Genomic DNA, 18,880 nt, shown 5'->3' on the forward strand with positions numbered 1-18,880 from the left:
ATGTGCCTAGAGACCAGCAATATTAGGTTATAAGATGGAACAGGAATAATAGTTGACTTGGTCAATTATATTAAATATAATGAAAAAAATGATAGAAATAAAAGTTTACCTAAAATTCTCACAAAATATAAACCTAACAGCTGAACTTGGTTTCTAGACCAGGTTCCACGTAGTTTTAACCTTTCAGCAGAGTGACGAAAGATCTGGGGCAGATTCAGTTAGGCTCACCTCTAAGCTGCATGCTTGAGGATTCACTTCCCAAAACCTCACACTGTGTGTGTTCCTGCTTAGGTCTCAGCAAAGATGCAAATGACTGTAGGTCAGAACCTTCTAGAGCTACTTGTGAATGAAACTAAAGGCTATTATATAATTTAAGATTATACATATTAAGATCCCATCCATACTGTGTTTTAAGAAGCATGTGAGAAGTTTGCTATAGCATCTATAGTGACAGCAAAATCTACATACTACGAAGGGAATGACTAGGAAGGGAACAACAGAATTGACAACTGAACATATAAAATGGGACCTCATCTGGGGTTACCTGAGACCAAGCAACACAGTGGATAAAAGTCTCATGATCAGGAGTTAGGGAGGTGGTTTCTGATCAACTTACCTGTTCTTAGTGTGCTTGAGTGGGCTACTTCCTTCCCCTTTAAGCCTCAATTTCATTATTAATGAAAGGAGATGGACAGTCCTGCCTCATAGAGCTACAAATGAGCTTTGGATGATGTATATTTACATATTTAGCTCAATGCCTGGCACTTGGCAAAGCACTTAGTAAGCTATTGTTACTTCTTGACACTAAGCACTTACCTCTTTTTGACTGCATGTTTTAGGCCAAAATTTCATTAATCCCCTAATAACCTAATAAGAAAGGAGAAAAAAACATGTGGCATTTAATTTTTCCTACTACTTTCAGGAAAAGTTATTTTTCTTAAAGTTAAGTTCTGAATTGAGAGGAAAAAAACATTACTTACTGGTTCTGTGAGTGAAGGATCTTTCTCCAGAAACTGGACTATACAATATGCCAACTGAAGAAACAAAATATGAAAGACAAAATTGTGAACTCTTATACTAATGGCTCAAAATATAAAGTATTAAAACTTCCTAAAATGTCTCCAGACTCTGGTCTTAACTGCACTATGAACTCATTTTAACTATCATAAAAATAAAATATATCAAGCAAAATATAAAGCTCTTTTTCAAAAAATGACAAGGTCTGGCTACGCTGTGTTGCCCAGGTTGGTCTTGAATTTCTGGGTTCAAGTGATCCTCCTTCCTCAGCCTTCTGAGTAGGGACTATAGGAGTGCAACATAATACCCAGCTAAAAGCTACTTTTTCTAGCCAAAGACAAACACTAAAACGGTTCCAAGAGAATTTTTTTTTAAGAGTATTGAGACATGAAGCATCTGCAGCTAATGAAAAGCAGAAGTGAAACATTATATTCAGTATATTCTGAAAATATCATATTTACATACTATTAGGGCTTATCTCATGGGCTTTCTTTCTCTTTTTGCTAACATCAATAGTACTAGGTTTTAGTGTGCTTTTCAGAAGAATCCTACAGAGGGGGTAGGCACTTTCTCAAGACCCAGCTGGTTGCCTGCAATGGCAAGCACAAACTAACAATTTCACAAAGAGATAAAAGACTGTACCTGTCACAGTTAAGAACCTAGAGAAATACAGAGTCCCAATCTGATACTAATATATCTAAGAAAAAATTCTTTTAAATGATCACAAAATGTGATAGCCCATTACAAAAAATAAATGGCAATATGTGTGAAGGGCTTGTTAAAATTCTTAAACAAGAAATCCACCCTCACAAACACCAACATTTTGATAGTATTCTAAATTAGAAATATAATGGATTGATTTTTCCTCAAAACACAGATTTTCACATTTAAAGAGAAACATTATGTATAAAATTGCTACATTTTAATGCAAACTAATAGCATTTCCACTGGAAGGAGAAGGGAATCAGAGGTTTGAAATACTAAAATTAAAAATACCCCTAGATCATCTGCCTTCTAGTGACATGCTTACCATGCAAGGTAGTGTTCACACAGAAACTAGAATGGGGACAAGACGGGATATGCTTTCTAAGGTAATGAAGGTTTAAAAAAAAAAGTAAAAATTTTGGAAACTTGTTTACTTGTGAGAATGTTCATTTCTGTGTGCAAAGTGAAAAAGAAATGGTGAATGAAGTAGAAGAGGGGACAAAAGGGCAACTAATGAACCAATGCAAAGTAAGGTAGAACAAAATATTCAAGAACATTAAAAAAATTATTACACAATGTCCAAAGATCTGAATCTGAAGAGCCCACATACATTCTATTGTAGGCAATATGTTCAATATCTGTGTGAACTTGGAAAAATCATAAAAAAAAAAACAAGACTGAACACCAGCTGCCCCATCTTATAAATATTCCCACAGTTCTTCTGTAAACAGAAAAAATAATTTATACATTCTAATTATCATCAGGGAGTATTTTTAAACTTTAATGAGACTTGGTTTTTTTTAAATAAAGGAAATATCAATATCAAAACCACTGAGTTTGCAAACTTTTTATCTTGCTTCAAAAGTAATTGCACTTTAAAATTCTACCTGGGCGTGGAAGAGTGATAAGCTCCTGACAGTGTGTAAAGGGATCAACACTTTCACCAGAAACTGTTTGTGTTCTGCCTTAAGAGGTAAAGCAAAGCCATTGATAATACTAGGAAAAAGAAAAGAGACACAAATTAGCAATGTTACCACAACACGTAAGACCAAAAGAAACTGTTCTGTGAGCCTGGTTAAGTATTAATCAGTTGTTTGACCAGAACCATAACCAAAACCAACCAGTGGCATTCAAGACTTTTTAGTTACTTCAAAGAGTTCATTTAAGTAGGAAGGAAGTTTAAGAAAAGTGAATTTGCTTATGATCACCCAACAAAGGCTCCAGTGCTCTTAAAACTAGTCCAATGGTTTCCAAAAGATTTTTATAAAAAGCCCTAACTTTTTCCTTCCTCCTCCTTTATCTTCTCCATATGATGCCTGCTTTGCTAACTTCCTCCTTTAATATATCTCTTTCCTTTTCCAGATATTATTCCTTCTCATTCCTGAAATCTCTGGCCAACCTTGGGAGGTCAATGGGAGAAAATTGGGTGAGTTTCACTTTCTTTTTCTCCTCAAATCAAGAGAAAAAACTAAGTTATCCCATTGTCTGGCAACATTAGGCTGTGTCTTTTCAATTTGTTCCACTATGCCAGGCAGCAGCTGTTCCAGAACTACACCTGGGTACATTGTTCCACTGAAAATGGCCAATTTTCCCAATCTATTATAAACTTGCTTTCAACAGATATGGCAAAGGAGGGGTAGCCTAGAAACTATGCTTATAAAATAGAATGTTTTGGTGTGACTGGCCTGACTACAATTATATATTATCTCTATTGTAATAAATGAACTTTTGGCTTTTTCAATCATTCCAGAGGAATGAGCAACGCATAATTATGGAACAAGAGGAAGAGGAAATAGTGTCTTGTAGAGTCAGTTGGGAAACATGCTAGGCACAAATGAGAGAGAACCAGAGTATATACAGTAAGAGACCTAGGCCAGCATTTCTCTGTGCCACCTGAACCCAATCTTCAGAATAATATTCACCTGAGATAAGTAATTACATAGAAAGCGCTTACCTTCCTAATATTTCCAGAAGTTCAGCTACACCATTGAAATGTTCTGTTTCATAAACAAACCTTAAAACAGAAGAGAGAGGAGAGGGCAGGAAAGGAAGGAGGAAGGGAAGGAAGTGAGTTGGAATAGTCAGTACACTATGTTCAAATATTGGAGGCTTATTTAGTATTTCTATAAAAACATCAACTTTGCATATCCCGATCCCCCACACTCCACTTACCTTAGAAAAATATTGTTAATCTGTTTTCGGATAAATGCTCTAAGACCAAGAAACTTGCCATAAATTCTATGTAGAACTGTTTTTAAGTAGTCTCGTTCCCGAGGGTCTTCACTGTCAAATAGCTCCAAAAGCTGTGGGAAATGAAAGACAGTACAGCTGTCAAAAGCTGCTTCGGGAAAGAATTTAGGCATATGATCATTCATTATTTAAAATCCCTCCCTTCATTTCTTCCTTCCTCAACAAAAGTATTTACTATCCATTATGCGCCAAGCACTGTGTTAATCCAGGAATATAGTGATAAATAAGTCAGACAAAGGGCTTCTATTGCAGTGAACAGAAACACAATAATAACATTAATAATAATAGCCAACACACATAGCATTTACTATAATTATCAGGCACTTTTCTAAGCAATCCACACATCTGAATTCTCCCAATGAAGTAGTTTTTATATGTCAGTTTTACAGACAAGAAAACTGAGGTATAGAAAGGTTAAGTAACTTCCCCATGGTATCAGAGATAATAAGTAGTAGAGTTAGGATCAGAACCCAGTCAAGGCCTGAAGTCCATAACCTCAAAACAGTGTTTACGCTACCTACTAATCTTATGTTCCAAATATACAGTTAGGATAAACTTTCAGCTCTACCAGAACATGAGGTAAAATATCGAAAGTCCCCAGTGAGGGCTGGGGATATAGCTCAGTTGGTAGAATGCTTGCTTTGTAGGCACAAGGCCTTGGGTTCTAATATTTCATTGTGTATATATACCACAATTTCTTTATCCATTCATCTGTTGAAGGGCCCAGTTATTCTTTTAGGAAGAATGCCATTTGGTAAACTGTCTAAAATGCTCTTCAGTTTTTCATATTAAATTTGAGACTGAACTAGATAGTTCAATCCCACAAAGAAAGGGGAAAAAAAGGCCCCAGTGATACTTGTAATATTCTTTTCAATTTCAAAACTTAGTGTAAAGCTTCCAGTAACTGACAGAGTGTGATACTGTCAAGACAGACAGGCAGATCACAGAATAGAACTGAGGATCCCAAAATAATCCCTCAAATTTACAGTCAAACATTTTTCAATGAGGATGCCAAGATAACTCAATGCAGAAAGAATAGTCTTTTCAACCAGTGGTGCTGATAACAATTGGATTTCCACACACAAAAGAATAAACCTAGATCCCTACCCCACACCACATAGTCAACTCAAAATGGATAATTAAACCTAAGATGTGAGTTCAATGCAAAAACGGAAAAAGGACAGTTTTTGAATAGACAAATCACAAAGAATGTATACAAATGGCTAAAAGACACATGAAACAGTTATATATTTCACTAATCACTACAGAAATGCAAAAGAAGAAGATACTACTTATTTGACAGCTCTAATTAAAAAGGGGGGGTGATAAAGAGTCTTGGCAAACAAAGAAACAATATGTAAGGGATCCAATTTGTTCATAAGAACGTAAAATGGGGAAGATGGCCGCTGCGTAAGGGGGTTGCTGAAGTGCTGAGCCTGGTGCTCAGAACAGCGGCTTTAATCGAGACTTCGCCCAGCTTGTTAGAGCTCCTTTCACCATTAATCTGTAGTGGACCACCCGGCCAAGCAGCAGAAAAAACAAAGAGATTGAAAAAGAGACACTTGGCTCCCGGACACTTTCCTGCTCAGAGCCGCGGGCGCTTTGCGCCCATCTGCTTCCTCTTTCACTTCGCTCCCGGCAGAATAGCTGAATGGGTAATCAGCAGTAGATTGTAAGTACCTGAGGCAAAGAAAGCTCAGTACACCCAGCCCTTTTTTTTTTTTTTTTTTTTTTTTGAATATTGTCTATACAGGGAGAGTTAGTGGATTGGAACTGTTGGCAGGGCTGTAGTTTCGGGGCCGAAAATCCACTCCGCGGGAGCCGCCATTTGCTTTCTGCATGCTGTCTTGATGGCCCTCTCTACACGGTCCAGCTGCCGCATCTAGAGACTGGAACTGGGCTGCGTGCCGAGCCCTGTCCTCCGAAGGCTGGACCACGGCCTCAAGTGCCTCGGTCGCCTGTTCCCTGCTGCACCTTGGGGCAGAGCCTGCTCTGGGGTCGTTCGGCATCCCCCTGCGAGGGGACCCGTGCTCCGGAGGACGGGGCTAGAGAGGCGCGGCGGCAGCCGCTTGGGCCCTCCGCGGCGGCGCTGCTAAGGTCGCGGACAAGCGCGGCGCCCAAGAGCGCGGACCAGAGGTGGAGGCGAAGGCAGCAGGGTTTCAGTTCTAGAAAACTGGACTGGAAACAGAAGCAGCAGTGTGTATAACCCCAAGATCTTGCTTATGCCAGGAAACTGTAAGGGTAACATGAATATCATTGAGGAGGTCTAACATGGCGGCAGGCGCGGAGAGATCAAGTCTCTGACCTCTTCAACTGCGCGAGCATAGGGAGCTGTAAATTATCTAAAGCCTATTTGCTCAGGATCACTAGGCAATGCTGAGCTGACGTGGAGCTAGGGCGTACACTTTGGGCCCCTCAGAAAACACACACTGAGCACGAATCTGCTGCATTTAAGCCCCGGATCGCCTGCTTCTCGTGACTCAGCACTAACGATCCTGCTGAAATAACTAGTCGGCCCACCTAATCTCACAGAGGTAAAAGCCAACTGAGCACCATAGCCAAACCCAGGGAATCAGGAGTGACGTGGGACTAGCGACGCAGAACCCCTAGCTATCGCTCCCACCAGGGCTGACAACAGAGGTCCCTTGCACCAGCTACCAGGGGAGTTGCTACCTGAGGGCAAACAAATTCGCTGGGGGTCCTCAGCCCCAAGCCCTACAAACTTAGGGTCCGAGGGAGGCAAACAGAAAGGGTGTGCCCAGGCATCCGTGAAAACAGGGCTCCCAGGAGCAGCAGACCCGGCGTGTAGCCAGTAATGTGGTAAGCGTCACAGGTGAGTGGGGCCTGGATTGAGGAACCACAAGAGAAGGACCTAGGCACTCAGGACTGGAGACTCGCACAGTCTGGGAAGAAGAGCTGAGGCACAGTGATTGGTTCCCACCTATCACGAGGAGAAGCCTGGCCCAGTGGGCATAGCTCCACCTACTGGAAGAGAAGTTAATCGAGCTCTATGACTGCATTTATTATTATTATTATTTTTAATGATTATTATTAGTATTTTTTTTATTCTCACTTTTTGTAGTTGATGTTGTTGTTGTTCTTTAACTTTCTTATTAATGGTTTCAATTTTTTTTAATTCTTTTTATTCTATTATTATTATTATTTTTTAAACTTCAATTTCCATTTTTTTATTATCATTATAATTTTTTTTGTTTGTTTTAAATTTTTATTTTTTCATTTTTTCTTTCTTTTCACTTTTTTTTCTTTTGTCTTTTCATTTCTTTTCAATTTTCTTATTCCCCCTCTCTTGAATTCCACCTGGCTACACTCACTCTCTTTAGTCACTTCTTCCCTTCCCTTCTAATACCTCTCCTCCCAAGCATCAAATAAATTTATAAGAGTAAACAGTAACTCAGCAGTCAAACAGAACAAGAAGTATCATGAGCATAAAAAAGCAAGGAAGAAAAGGAGTACAAACAATGAAAGACAGCCTAAATATTCAGGAGGACGTGGAGTCATCAGAAAAATGGCCATATAAAGAACTCAAGGAACACCTTAGACAGATGGAAAGGAACCTTAAAGATCACATTGAAAATGAATTACATAAACAGATAAAAGAAGAAGTTAAGCATCTTTATCAGGAGATAGAGATTATAAAAAAAATCAAACAATAATTCTAGAAATGAAGGAAACGATAAACCAAATTAAAAACTCAATCGAGAGTATCACTAACAGAGTGGAGCAAGTAGAAGCCAGAACGTCAGATAATGAAGACAAAATATATCATCTTGAAAAGAGTCTAGCCAACTCAGATAGACAGGTAAAAAATCACGAGAAAAACATCCAAGAGATTTGGGATAATTTAAAAAAACCAAACTTACGAGTCATCAGGATAGAGGAAGGCACAGAGATTCATGCCAAGGGAATGAGTAACTTGCTGAAGGAAATAATTACAGAAAACTTTCCAGAAATAAAAAAGGAAACAGATATACAAATTGTAGATGCATACAGGACACCGAGCACACAAAATCACAGTAGACCAACACCAAGACACATTGTTATGAAGCTATCCAATACACAGAACAAAGAGAAAATATTAAAAGCTACAAGAGAAAAGAGGCAGATTACATTTAGGGGTAAACCAATAAGGTTGACAACGGATTTTTCATCACAGACGCTGAAAGCGAGAAGATCCTGGAACAACGTATTTCAAACACTGAAAGACAATGGATGCCAACCAAGAATTCTGTATCCAGCAAAATTAAGCTTCAGATACGACAACGAAATAAAAATCTTTCATGATAAAAAAAAGCTACAAGAATTTGTAGCCAGAAAACCAGCATTGCAAAGCGTCTTGAGCAAAACTCTACACGAGGAAGAAATGGAAAACGATAACCAAAACCATCAGCGGGAAGTGCCTCGGTAAAGACAGAGGACGGGGGGAAAGCTAATCATGGAGAAACAAACTAAATTAGGGGAAAAAAAGAGATAAATAATCAAACATGGCAGGAAGTACAAACCATATATCAATAGTAACTCTAAACGTTAATGGCTTAAACTCTCCAATAAAGCGACATAGGCTGGTAACATGGATTAAAAAAACAAATCCAACAATATGCTGCCTCCAGGAGACACATCTGATTGGAAAAGACATACACAGGCTCAAGGTAAAAGGTTGGGAAAAAATATACCACGCACACGGTCCTCGTTAGCAAGCAGGGGTGGCCATTCTCATATCGAATAAAATCGACTTCAAGACTAAGTTAATCAAAAGGGATAAGGAAGGACATTATATACTGTTAAAAAGAACCATTCACCAACAAGACATAACAATTATCAATATTTATGCACCAAATAATGGCACTGCGACGTTCATAAAACAAACTCTCCTCAAGTTCAAGAATCAAATAGACCACAACACAATAATCATGGGTGACTTCAACACACCGCTCTCACCATTGGACAGATCCTCCAAACAAAAGTTGAATAAAGAAACTATTGACCTCAATATCACAATCAATAACCTAGACTTAACTGACATATATAGAATATATCAACCATCTTCAAGTGGATATACTTTTTTCTCAGCAGCACATGGAACCTTCTCAAAAATAGATCATATATTATGCCATAGGGCAACCGTCAGTAAATATAAAGGGGTTGAGATAATACCATGCACTTTATCAGATCATAATGGAATGAAACTGGAAATCAATGATAAAAGAAGGAAGGAAAAATCCTACATCACATGGACAATGAACAATACGTTACTGAATGATCAATGGGTTACAGAAGACATAAAGGAGGAAATCAAAAAATTCTTAGAGATAAATGAAAATATAGACACAACATATCGGAATCTATGGGACACAATGAAAGCAGTTTTAAGAGGGAAATTCATCGCCTGGAGGTCATTCCTCAAAAAAAGGAAAAACCAACAAATAAATGAGCTTACACTTCATCTCAAAGCCCTAGAAAAGGAAGAGCAAAACAATAGCAAATGTAGCAGAAGGCAAGAATTAATTAAAATCAGAGCAGAAATCAATGAAATTGAAACAAAAGAAACTATTGAAAAAATTAACAAAACAAAAAGTTGGTTCTTTGAAAAAATAAATAAGATCGACAGACCCCTAGCCATACTAACGAAGAGAAGAAGAGAGAGAACTCAAATTACTAACATACGGGATGAAAAAGGCAATATCACAACAGACACTTCAGAAATACAGAAAAAAATTAGAAATTATTTTGAAAACCTATATTCCAATAAAATAGAAGATAGTGAAGACATCGATAAATTCCTTAAGTCACATGATTTGCCCAGACTGAGTCAGGAGGAAACTCACAACTTAAACAGACCAATATCAATAGACGAAATAGAAGAAGCAATCAAAAGACTTCCAACCAAGAAAAGCCCAGGACCGGATGGGTATACAGCGGAGTTCTACAAAACCTTTAAAGAAGAATTAATACCAATACTTTTCAAGTTATTTCAGGAAATAGAAAAAGAGAGAGCTCTTCCAAATTCAGTCTATGAGGCCAACATCACCCTGATTCCGAAACCAGACAAAGACACCTCAAAGAAAGAAAACTACAGACCAATATCTCTAATGAACCTAGATGCAAAAATCCTCAATAAAATTCTGGCGAATCGGATACAAAGGCACATCAAAAAAATTGTGCACCATGATCAAGTAGGATTCATCCCTGGGATGCAAGGATGGTTCAATATATGGAAATCAATAAATGTTATTCACCACATCAATAGACTTAAAGATAAGAACCATATGATCATCTTGATAGACGCAGAAAAAGCATTTGACAAAGTACAGCATCCCTTTATGTTCAAAACATTAGAAAAACTAGGGATAACAGGAACTTACCTCGACATTGTAAAAGCTATCTATGCTAAGCCTCAGGCTAGCATCATTCTAAATGGAGAAAAATTGAAGGCATTCCCTCTAAAATCTGGAACAAGACAGGGAAGCCCCCTATCACCACTTCTATTCAATATAGTTCTCGAAACACTGGCCAGAGCAATTAGACAGACGAAAGAAATTAAAGGCATAAAAATAGGAAAAGAAGAACTTAAATTATCACTATTTGCGGATGACATGATTCTATACCTAGAAGACCCAAAAGGGTCTACAAAAAAACTACTAGAACTAATAAATGAATTCAGCAAAGTGACAGGATATAAAATCAACACACATAAATCAAAGGCATTTCTGTATATCAGCGACAAAACTTCTGAAATGGAAATGAGGAAAAACACTCCATTCACAATATCCTCAAAAAAAATAAAATACTTGGGAATCAACCTAACAAAAGAGGTGAAAGACCTATACAGATATCAGCACCAATCGGTTCTTTGCCTCCGCCCTGCAGCTTCTCCTCCCTCACCCTGCTTTGAGGCTCGGTTATATTCGCCTTGCCGAGGCTTTAAATCGAATCTATTCGGAAGCCCTCGACTTTGGCATGGCCGTAATCGGAGATATTCGGCCATCTCCGGTCTTGGAGCTGAAGCACTGGGGCTCTTGGGTGTTTGGGGCTGGTTCGAGACCGGAAGTGCGTGGGCTGCCGGTCTGGCCCTGTTTAGGGCTTTCAGGAAATATGGAAGCAGCGGCGGTAGTTGGAGTCAAAGAACTCGTGTGACAGTCTCCGTGTTCTCTGAGACTCCAGGAGGATGCCACTGGAATCATCTTCCTCTTCAATGCCACTATCCTTCCCTTCTCCATTACCCTCAGTACCAGACAATATTACCAACTCTTCCCCTCCCCCCATGTCTTACATCACTTCCCAGGAGATGAAGTGTATTCTTCACTGGTTTGCCAGTTGGTCAGTTCCCCAGCATGAACGTTTTCTACAGGACCTGGTAGCAAAGGCAGTGCCAGGAAAATTACAGCCACTGCTGGATGGTCTGGAGCAACTTAGTGTATCTGGTGTAAACCGACCACCTTGTATCTTTGAATGTCAGCTACGTCTTTGGGATCAGTGGTTTCAAGGTTGGGCTGAGCAGGAACGCAATGAATTTGTCAGACAACTGGAGGTCAGTGACCCAGACTTCGTGGCAAAGTTTTACCAAGCAGTTGCTGCTACGGCTGGTAAGGATTGATAGACATTCAGATCAAAGAAAATAACCACAGCCGGTGGAGTCAAGACCATCTCTTCACAGTGACTCAATTCAAATGTGTCACTTAAAGATTTGGAGACAGTATCTCAATGAGCTGACTGAACTTACATATGAGTATAGGCATGGTTACTTCAACGTTACCAGCATTTCCTCTGGATTCCTAGTGAAATTGTTATCCATTTAAGCAGATCCAAATCAGTCTCCTAGTTTGCTTCCTTCCAAGAGATGTCAAAACCTCATAAATGTAAATGACTTTTGCAACTGTAACTGAAAGGAACCTTCATGTTACAACTATTGCTGGCTCATGAAGGATATAAAGTAGAATCCTTCCAAAAAAAAAAGACCTATACAATGAAAACTACAGAACCCTAAAGAAAGAAATAGAAGAGGATCGTAGAAGATGGAAAAATATACCTTGTTCATGGATAGGCAGAACTAACATCATCAAAATGGCGATATTACCAAAAGTTCTCTATAGGTTCAATGCAATGCCAATCAAAATCCCAATGGCATTTCTTGTAGAAATAGATAAAGCAATCATGAAATTCATATGGAAAAATAAAAGACCAAGAATAGCAAAAACAATTCTAAGCAGGAAGTGTGAATCAGGTGGTATAGCGATACCAGATTTCAAACTATATTACAGAGCAATAGTAATAAAAACAGCATGGTACTGGTACCAGAACAGGCGGGTGGACCAATGGTACAGAATAGAGGACACAGAGACTAATCCACAAAGCTACAACTATCTTATATTTGATAATGGAGCTAAAAACATGCAATGGAGAAAGGATAGCATCTTCAACAAATGGTGTTGGGAAAACTGGAAATCCATATGCAACAAAATGAAACTGAATCCCCTACTCTCGCCATGCACAAAAGTCAACTCAAAGTGTACAAAGGAGCTAGATATCAAATCAGAGACTCTCCGTCTGATAGAAGAAAAAGTTGGCTCCGATCTACAGATTGTGGAGACGGGCTCAAAATTCCTTAACAGGACACCCATAGCACAAGAGTTAATAACAAGAATCAACAAATGGGACTTTCTTAAACTGAAAAGTTTTTTCTCAGCAAGAGAAACAATAAGAGAGGTAAATAGGGAGCCCACATCATGGGAACAAATTTTTACTCCTCACACTTCAGATAGAGCCCTAATATCCAGAGTATACAAAGAACTCAAAAAATTAGACAATAAGAAAACAAACAACCCAATCAACAAATGGGCCAAGGACATGAACAAACACTTCACAGAGGAGGACATACAATCAATCAACAAGTACATGAAAAAATGCTCACCATCTCTAGCAGTCAAGGAAATGCAAATCAAAACCACCCTAAGATACCACCTCACCCCAGTAAGATTGGCAGCCATGACGAAGTCAAACAACAACGAGTGCTGGCGAGGATGTGGGGAAAAGGGTACACTTGTACACTGCTGGTGGGACTACAAACGGGTGCGGCCAATTTGGAAAGCAGTATGGAGATTCCTGGGAAAGCTGGGAATGGAACCACCATTTGACCCAGCTATTGCCCTTCTGGGACTATTTCCTGAAAACCTTAAAAGAGCACACTACAGGGATACTGCCACATCGATGTTCATAGCAGCACAATTCACAATTGCTAGACTGTGGAATCAACCCAGATGCCCTTCAATAGATGAATGGATAAAAAAAAATGTGGCATTTATACACCATGGAGTATTACGCAGCACTAAAAAAATGACAAAATCACGGAATTTGCAGGGAAATGGATGGCACTAGAGCAGATTATGCTTAGTGAAGCTAGCCAATCCCTAAAAAACAAATACCAAATGTCTTCTTTGATATAATGAGAGCAACTAAGAACAGAACAGGGAGGAAGAGCAGGAAGAAAAGATTAACATTAAACAGAGACATGAGGCGGGAGGGAAAGGGAGAAAAAAAGGGAAATCACATGGAAATGGAGGGAGACCCTCATTGTTATACAAAATTACATATAAGAGGCTGTGAGGGGAATGGGAAAATAAACAAGGAGAAAAATGAATTACAGTAGATGGGGTAGATAGAGAAGATGGGAGGGGAGGGGAGGGGAGGGGGGATAGTATAGGATAGGAAAGGTAGCAGAATACAACAGTTACTAGTATGGCATTATGTAAAAATGTGGATGTGTAACTGATATGATTTTGCAATCTGTGTTTGGGGTAAAAATGGGAGTTCACAACTCACTTGAAGCTCATGTATGAAATATGATATGTCAAGAGCTTTGTAATGTTTTGAGCAACCAATAAAAAAATGAAAAAAAAAGAATGTAAAATGGTAATAGGCATTTTGGAAAACAGTGTGACAGTTCTTCAAAATTTCTAGTTGCTATATGATGAAACAACATCACTCCTAGGTGTACAATCAAAAGAATTGAAATCAGATATATTCATACAAAAACTTTGTTCATAGTGCAATATTTGAAACAGTCAAAAGATGAAACAACCCAAATGTCCATCAACTGATAAAGAGACAGATAATATGGGATAGAATGGAATACTATTCAGTCATAAAAGGAAAAGAAGCAGTGTGTATCATATTATTATTATAACATGGATGAACCTTCCAAACATCATGCTTAGGAAAAGGAGCCAACACAAAAGCCATATCATGTATGATTCCATTTATATGAAATACCCAGAATAGGCAAATCCTAGACAAAGAAGTACAATGGGAAGTGACTACTAATGGGTACAGGTTTGTTTGGGGGACATCTACAATTATATGGTGGTAATAGCTGCACAACTCTGTAAATATACTAAAAACCAATGAACTGTAAACTGTAAAATGGTGACTTTATGCCATGTAAACTATAACTCAATAAGCTGTTTCTTTTTAAAATGACAGTGGGCAAGTCCCTCTGGCTAAAGAACAAAATTAGAAATTGATCTGAGTTTTTAAATACATTCATTACCAGTGCTTTAAAAGAAAAGTAATATCTTTTATAGCAAAACATTTCAAGAACATATAGGCAGCACACAAATGAAAGCAGACTAACATCTGTATCAAAAACTATCAAGACATGCATAAGCACAATTCAAGTGGTTAAAATATGAGGCTGAGATTGACAGCAAAAGCATAACTAAGTGGGTGGTAATAAAATGAATGTGCTTCAGTATGATGCTTTTCTTCAAATGAAAAAACTGTGAAAATGATCCTTCAAATATGTCAGGAAGCACAAACTGAAGGGTAGTCTTCCCCAAAATGGGAAGTAAAATGGGACATCATTTTTGGTTCTACAGTGCCATCCGTTTGTTTAAAATAAAATGAGTATTTCAGGTAAATATGTATTGGCAGCCAATGGCCAAGGAGCCAGGGATACAATAATGGTTTAGATAGATACAATCTGCTTTTGCAGAGCCTAGTCTAATGAGGGACACAGGTGAATAAATGGCACAAATAGTTCGGTAAGCTGTATAATTGCATAAGAAACCTAACTACTCTATTTGGAAGAAGTGCAGTGACAGGGAAGGCTTCTAGAGGAAATGATATCCAGGCTGACCCAAGAGTGGAGTAGGGCAAGAGTGTTTGTATTTATCAATTCTTCATCACTATAATAAAATACTCAACACAGGATACTAAGAGGAAAAGGTTTATTTAGCTCACAGTTTTAGAGGCTAAAAGGCCAAACAGCATAGCACAAGACTCTATGACCAGGGCCACCCCTTGATGGCATCACCTCATGGTATAGATATCAATTATGTGGGAGCAAGTATATGATTAAATCTCTAACAAGAGAAGAGGGAGAGACTGGTGTCCCATAATCCCTTCCAAAAGCACACCTCAAATGACTTACAGACATTCTACTAGGCTACACCCAGGGAACCAAGCCTTGAAGGGCACACAAAACTATAGCAATGTTTATGAAAGATTCAATAGTACACACCCTCACCAGCAACCTATCTGAATAGAAGATGCTGTTAATAACACCTGTCATCTTTCTGACCCCTTAGTAGTGTTCTTTCCACATGCCAGGGATGGTTCTTGTTGCTGGGCACACACAAAGTGTTGAACGAACTTGGAGCTCACTATGAGAGGCAATGAGCAAGTTAAAACATTTCATGTACAAAAGAGAGGCCTAGAATCCCACAGCCTCCCCACCCAACCCTTACTCCAAAAAAAAAAAAAAAAAACACCAGAAGACCCAGATGGACTCAGTATATCTTTATGAACTTGCTCAAATTGATAAAAGGTATCTGACCCACCCCGTTTCATTCCTTATTAATAGAAATGATTAACTTTTCAAGTTCTATTTTTTCATTTGGTTTCTGTTTTTAAGTGTTGCAAAAGGGCTTAATGACTAATTTGCAGCCAACATAAGAGAAGGTTTGAGGGGGTGTAATCTTAGTAAAACTTGAATCAACTATGCTTATGAAGTTAATCTTTAATTTTATAATAAACATATCATTAAATAACAATTATTTAACTAAAGTTTTCATTAAGTTCTTGTAACGGTTAGGACTTTAACCTCATCACTGAATTAGTCCATTATGGATTCAGAGCTGAATGGACAAATGAGAGAGGACGGAAACAGGAGGAGGTGGAACCTAGGTTCAAGGGAGCTAGTTCTAGGGGTGTGTCCTAGTGGTCCCTGGTTGCTGGCTTGTGCTCTCACTCAAGCTCTTAAGCATTCTCATGCTCTCTCACCTTCCCAGCAGACATGAAGGAAGCAGCTCTGCTCTGCTACATGCTCCCCATCATAATGTTGTGCCACAAAATAGGTCCACAGTGACAAAAAGCTAAGACAGTTCTCAAAGTATCACCAGGTCTCAAATTAGTTATTTACAAGGCATAAATATTAATTGTATCCTGTTCTATGAGAAAGGAAGATGAACTACAATATTAAACTACTTTTCTCGTGCTCTATAGAACATAATTTTGATGATTTTATGATGTATAAGACAAAAGAGAAAGTATAATAAGCATAGATACAAAAGTGGATTTCTGTAATAAAACACAAATGTAACAGAAAAACCAATAAGAAATATTAACTTGACATTTATAAATGCCTAGGTGAACTGTGCCGTCCACAATATAACAGGTAATTTGTTGTTAAAAGAAAAACAAGAGTTCCAAGGTGATTAAAGAGCAAAGACAGAGCTGTCAACATACTGACTTCAAAATTAAAAAGAAAAAAAGCACCTTTCCTGAAGCTAACAAGGATGAATTGCATAGTGTTTTAGCCAAAGAATCCTTATTTGAATGTCATAATAAACCTATAGTGAAATGAGGAGGACCATGCCTTCCAGTTAGACATGGGGAACTGAAACTTTCCTCATAAAACCTCCCTGAAATGACACTGAAAGAAAAACAATGGAATAAACCCAAAGAGCAGAGAAGACCAGAGGACAGCAGACATGCTTGCAGATTTTTCACAGACTGGAAGTCGATGACAAGAGGTAACCATCTTAGGATTTCTGTCACACCATTCTGCTAAGTGTTTTTCCATTTTGTAGAAAGGGAGGAAAGCTAACAATGAGCATGCCAATTTACACCAGAGATTCTTAAAGGCTTAAGAATTGAAGGCATGCAGACATATTTGACAATCAGTATATGAGAAATATAAAAACAGGAGGACTGGTTGAAAGTCTGTAGAAGGAGACACGAGCCCCCTGGATCCCTGTCCCATGCAACATTATAAAGACCTCCATTTAAGTCTAGAAAGAATAAATGACCAAGTATCTACTCTTGGAGCTTCACACACTGCTAATGAAGCATTTACTGAAAATAACAAGATTAAATAAAACCCTGCATACTTAAGAGTAAGATCTTTTCCATCCTTCCCTAATTAGGCTCTCAATTTTGGATAAGGCAAGAAATCAAAAGATCTCTTTTGGGGGAAACTAATAGCCTGAAGAGGAAAGACCTTCAGATAAACCAACATCTGAAGGGTTCTCAGTAAAAAAGGTAAGATCCTTGCCAAATTATCCCATTGAAAGTCACCAGCTGCTAAGTGTCACACAAATATATACACCTGTGGGCACATGCATGCTTGTGTGTACACACACACACACACACACACACACACACAGGTTCCAATTAACTTTTTGATGAAATAATATGTAATGATGACTACAAGATCAAGAATCACCAGAATTATAACAAAAAAGACCAGAAAACAAAACAAATTTAGGGAACTCAAGAGGAAACAGGCACCATGCAAGGAGTAGAAAAAAAACTGCAAAAAGGAACCTCTAACAGTCTCAGAGACAAAACAAATACATTGGATCCCTGAAACAAAAAACAGTGCTATTACAGATAAACATTCAGAAAATTGAAAAGAGCTTTTAGAAATTGAAAATATAATGTGAATAAAAATTTCAGAAGGACTAGAACATTAAAATTAGCAAATCTACCCCCTCAGAAGTAAAACCAAAAAAATAGCATACAAAAGGAAAAAAGGATAAAAAAAATCAAAGGGTTGATCCAGAAATTCTGATACATTAGTAAAAAGTTATCCAGAGAATCACAGGGACAGAAAACAGAAAAGAAAATTATCTGAGGAAGACATCAATTCAACGCAATTTTCCAAGGGGAAAAAAAAAGACGTATAGATATAGCTCATGGGATGCTATACACAATGAATAAATTCCCACACTAAGGAATGTCACTTTGAAGTCTGTGGACTTGGGAACAAAGAGAAGATCTCAAAAGGTTACAGAGAAAACTGATCATTGTAAAGGATAAGGCATTCTGCTGGCCCATACCTTCTTGATTCAAAAATGGAAGCTAAAAGTCAATGGAACAATTCTGTAGTAGATGAATAGAATGATATAAATTTATACCTACCCAAAATGTTAATCAAGTATGTGGGCAGAATAAAGTTGTTTTCATACAAGCACTCCGTGAAAATTAACATCTCATTCATGCTTTCTTAGGAATTATCTAGAAAGAGAAAAAGTTAAGAAAGAAAAGGCATGGCCCAGAAGAGTGGCAAAGGAAGTCTCAGGATGACCACAATGGATACAGCCTAGGGGGATGCCACCAGTACAAGTAGAGCAGGATGAACAGAGCTTCCAGGAGGAGGCCTCCAAGGGAGAAGAAGGATGGGGGGAGAGTTGATACATTAGCTGATGTATATGCCACACTGAGAAGAGCTATCTGGCCATCTCAGAGAACTAGGGGATAAATTAGTGACCAACACATAGGAAAGCAAGCAAATATATGGCTGATAGGTGGTAACATGGGCAGTGGGAACTTGAGGTTATGGGATGTTCCATGGACTGGACTCACATGCTGAGCCCACATCCTTTCTTTTGAA

General features: G+C 38.3%; 2 protein-coding genes across 5 annotated transcripts in view; one reads left to right on the forward strand and one right to left on the reverse strand.

The window, feature by feature from the left end:
* The window catches only part of PPP2R5E (protein phosphatase 2 regulatory subunit B'epsilon), a 157,160-nt gene that overhangs the window by 21,425 nt on the left and 116,855 nt on the right, over positions 1–18,880 (reverse strand). For all 4 annotated transcript variants that reach the window (XM_081289855.1, XM_081289854.1, XM_081289856.1 and 1 more), the window contains 5 exons: positions 3,895–4,025; positions 3,677–3,736; positions 2,610–2,718; positions 981–1,034; positions 817–867 (listed from right to left, as the gene is read on the reverse strand). In XM_081289855.1, coding sequence (XP_081145981.1) covers positions 817–867; positions 981–1,034; positions 2,610–2,718; positions 3,677–3,736; positions 3,895–4,025 — 405 coding nt within the window. The remainder of the gene's footprint in view (positions 1–816; positions 868–980; positions 1,035–2,609; positions 2,719–3,676; positions 3,737–3,894; positions 4,026–18,880) is intronic.
* Positions 11,026–11,889, forward strand: LOC308648553 (uncharacterized protein C14orf119 homolog). The gene has a single exon (XM_081293310.1). The coding sequence runs from the start codon at positions 11,156–11,158 to the stop codon at positions 11,582–11,584; it is 429 nt and encodes a 142-aa protein (XP_081149436.1). The 5' UTR covers positions 11,026–11,155; the 3' UTR covers positions 11,585–11,889.

Source organism: Spermophilus citellus (assembly GCF_964194105.1).
Source record: "Spermophilus citellus genome assembly, chromosome: 4".
NCBI lineage: Eukaryota > Metazoa > Chordata > Mammalia > Rodentia > Sciuridae > Spermophilus > Spermophilus citellus.

Coding starts and splice junctions, on each gene's coding strand:
- LOC308648553 (XM_081293310.1), top strand. CDS start 11,156: ATGCCACTGGAATCATCTTCCTCTTCAATGCCACTATCCTTCCCTTCT.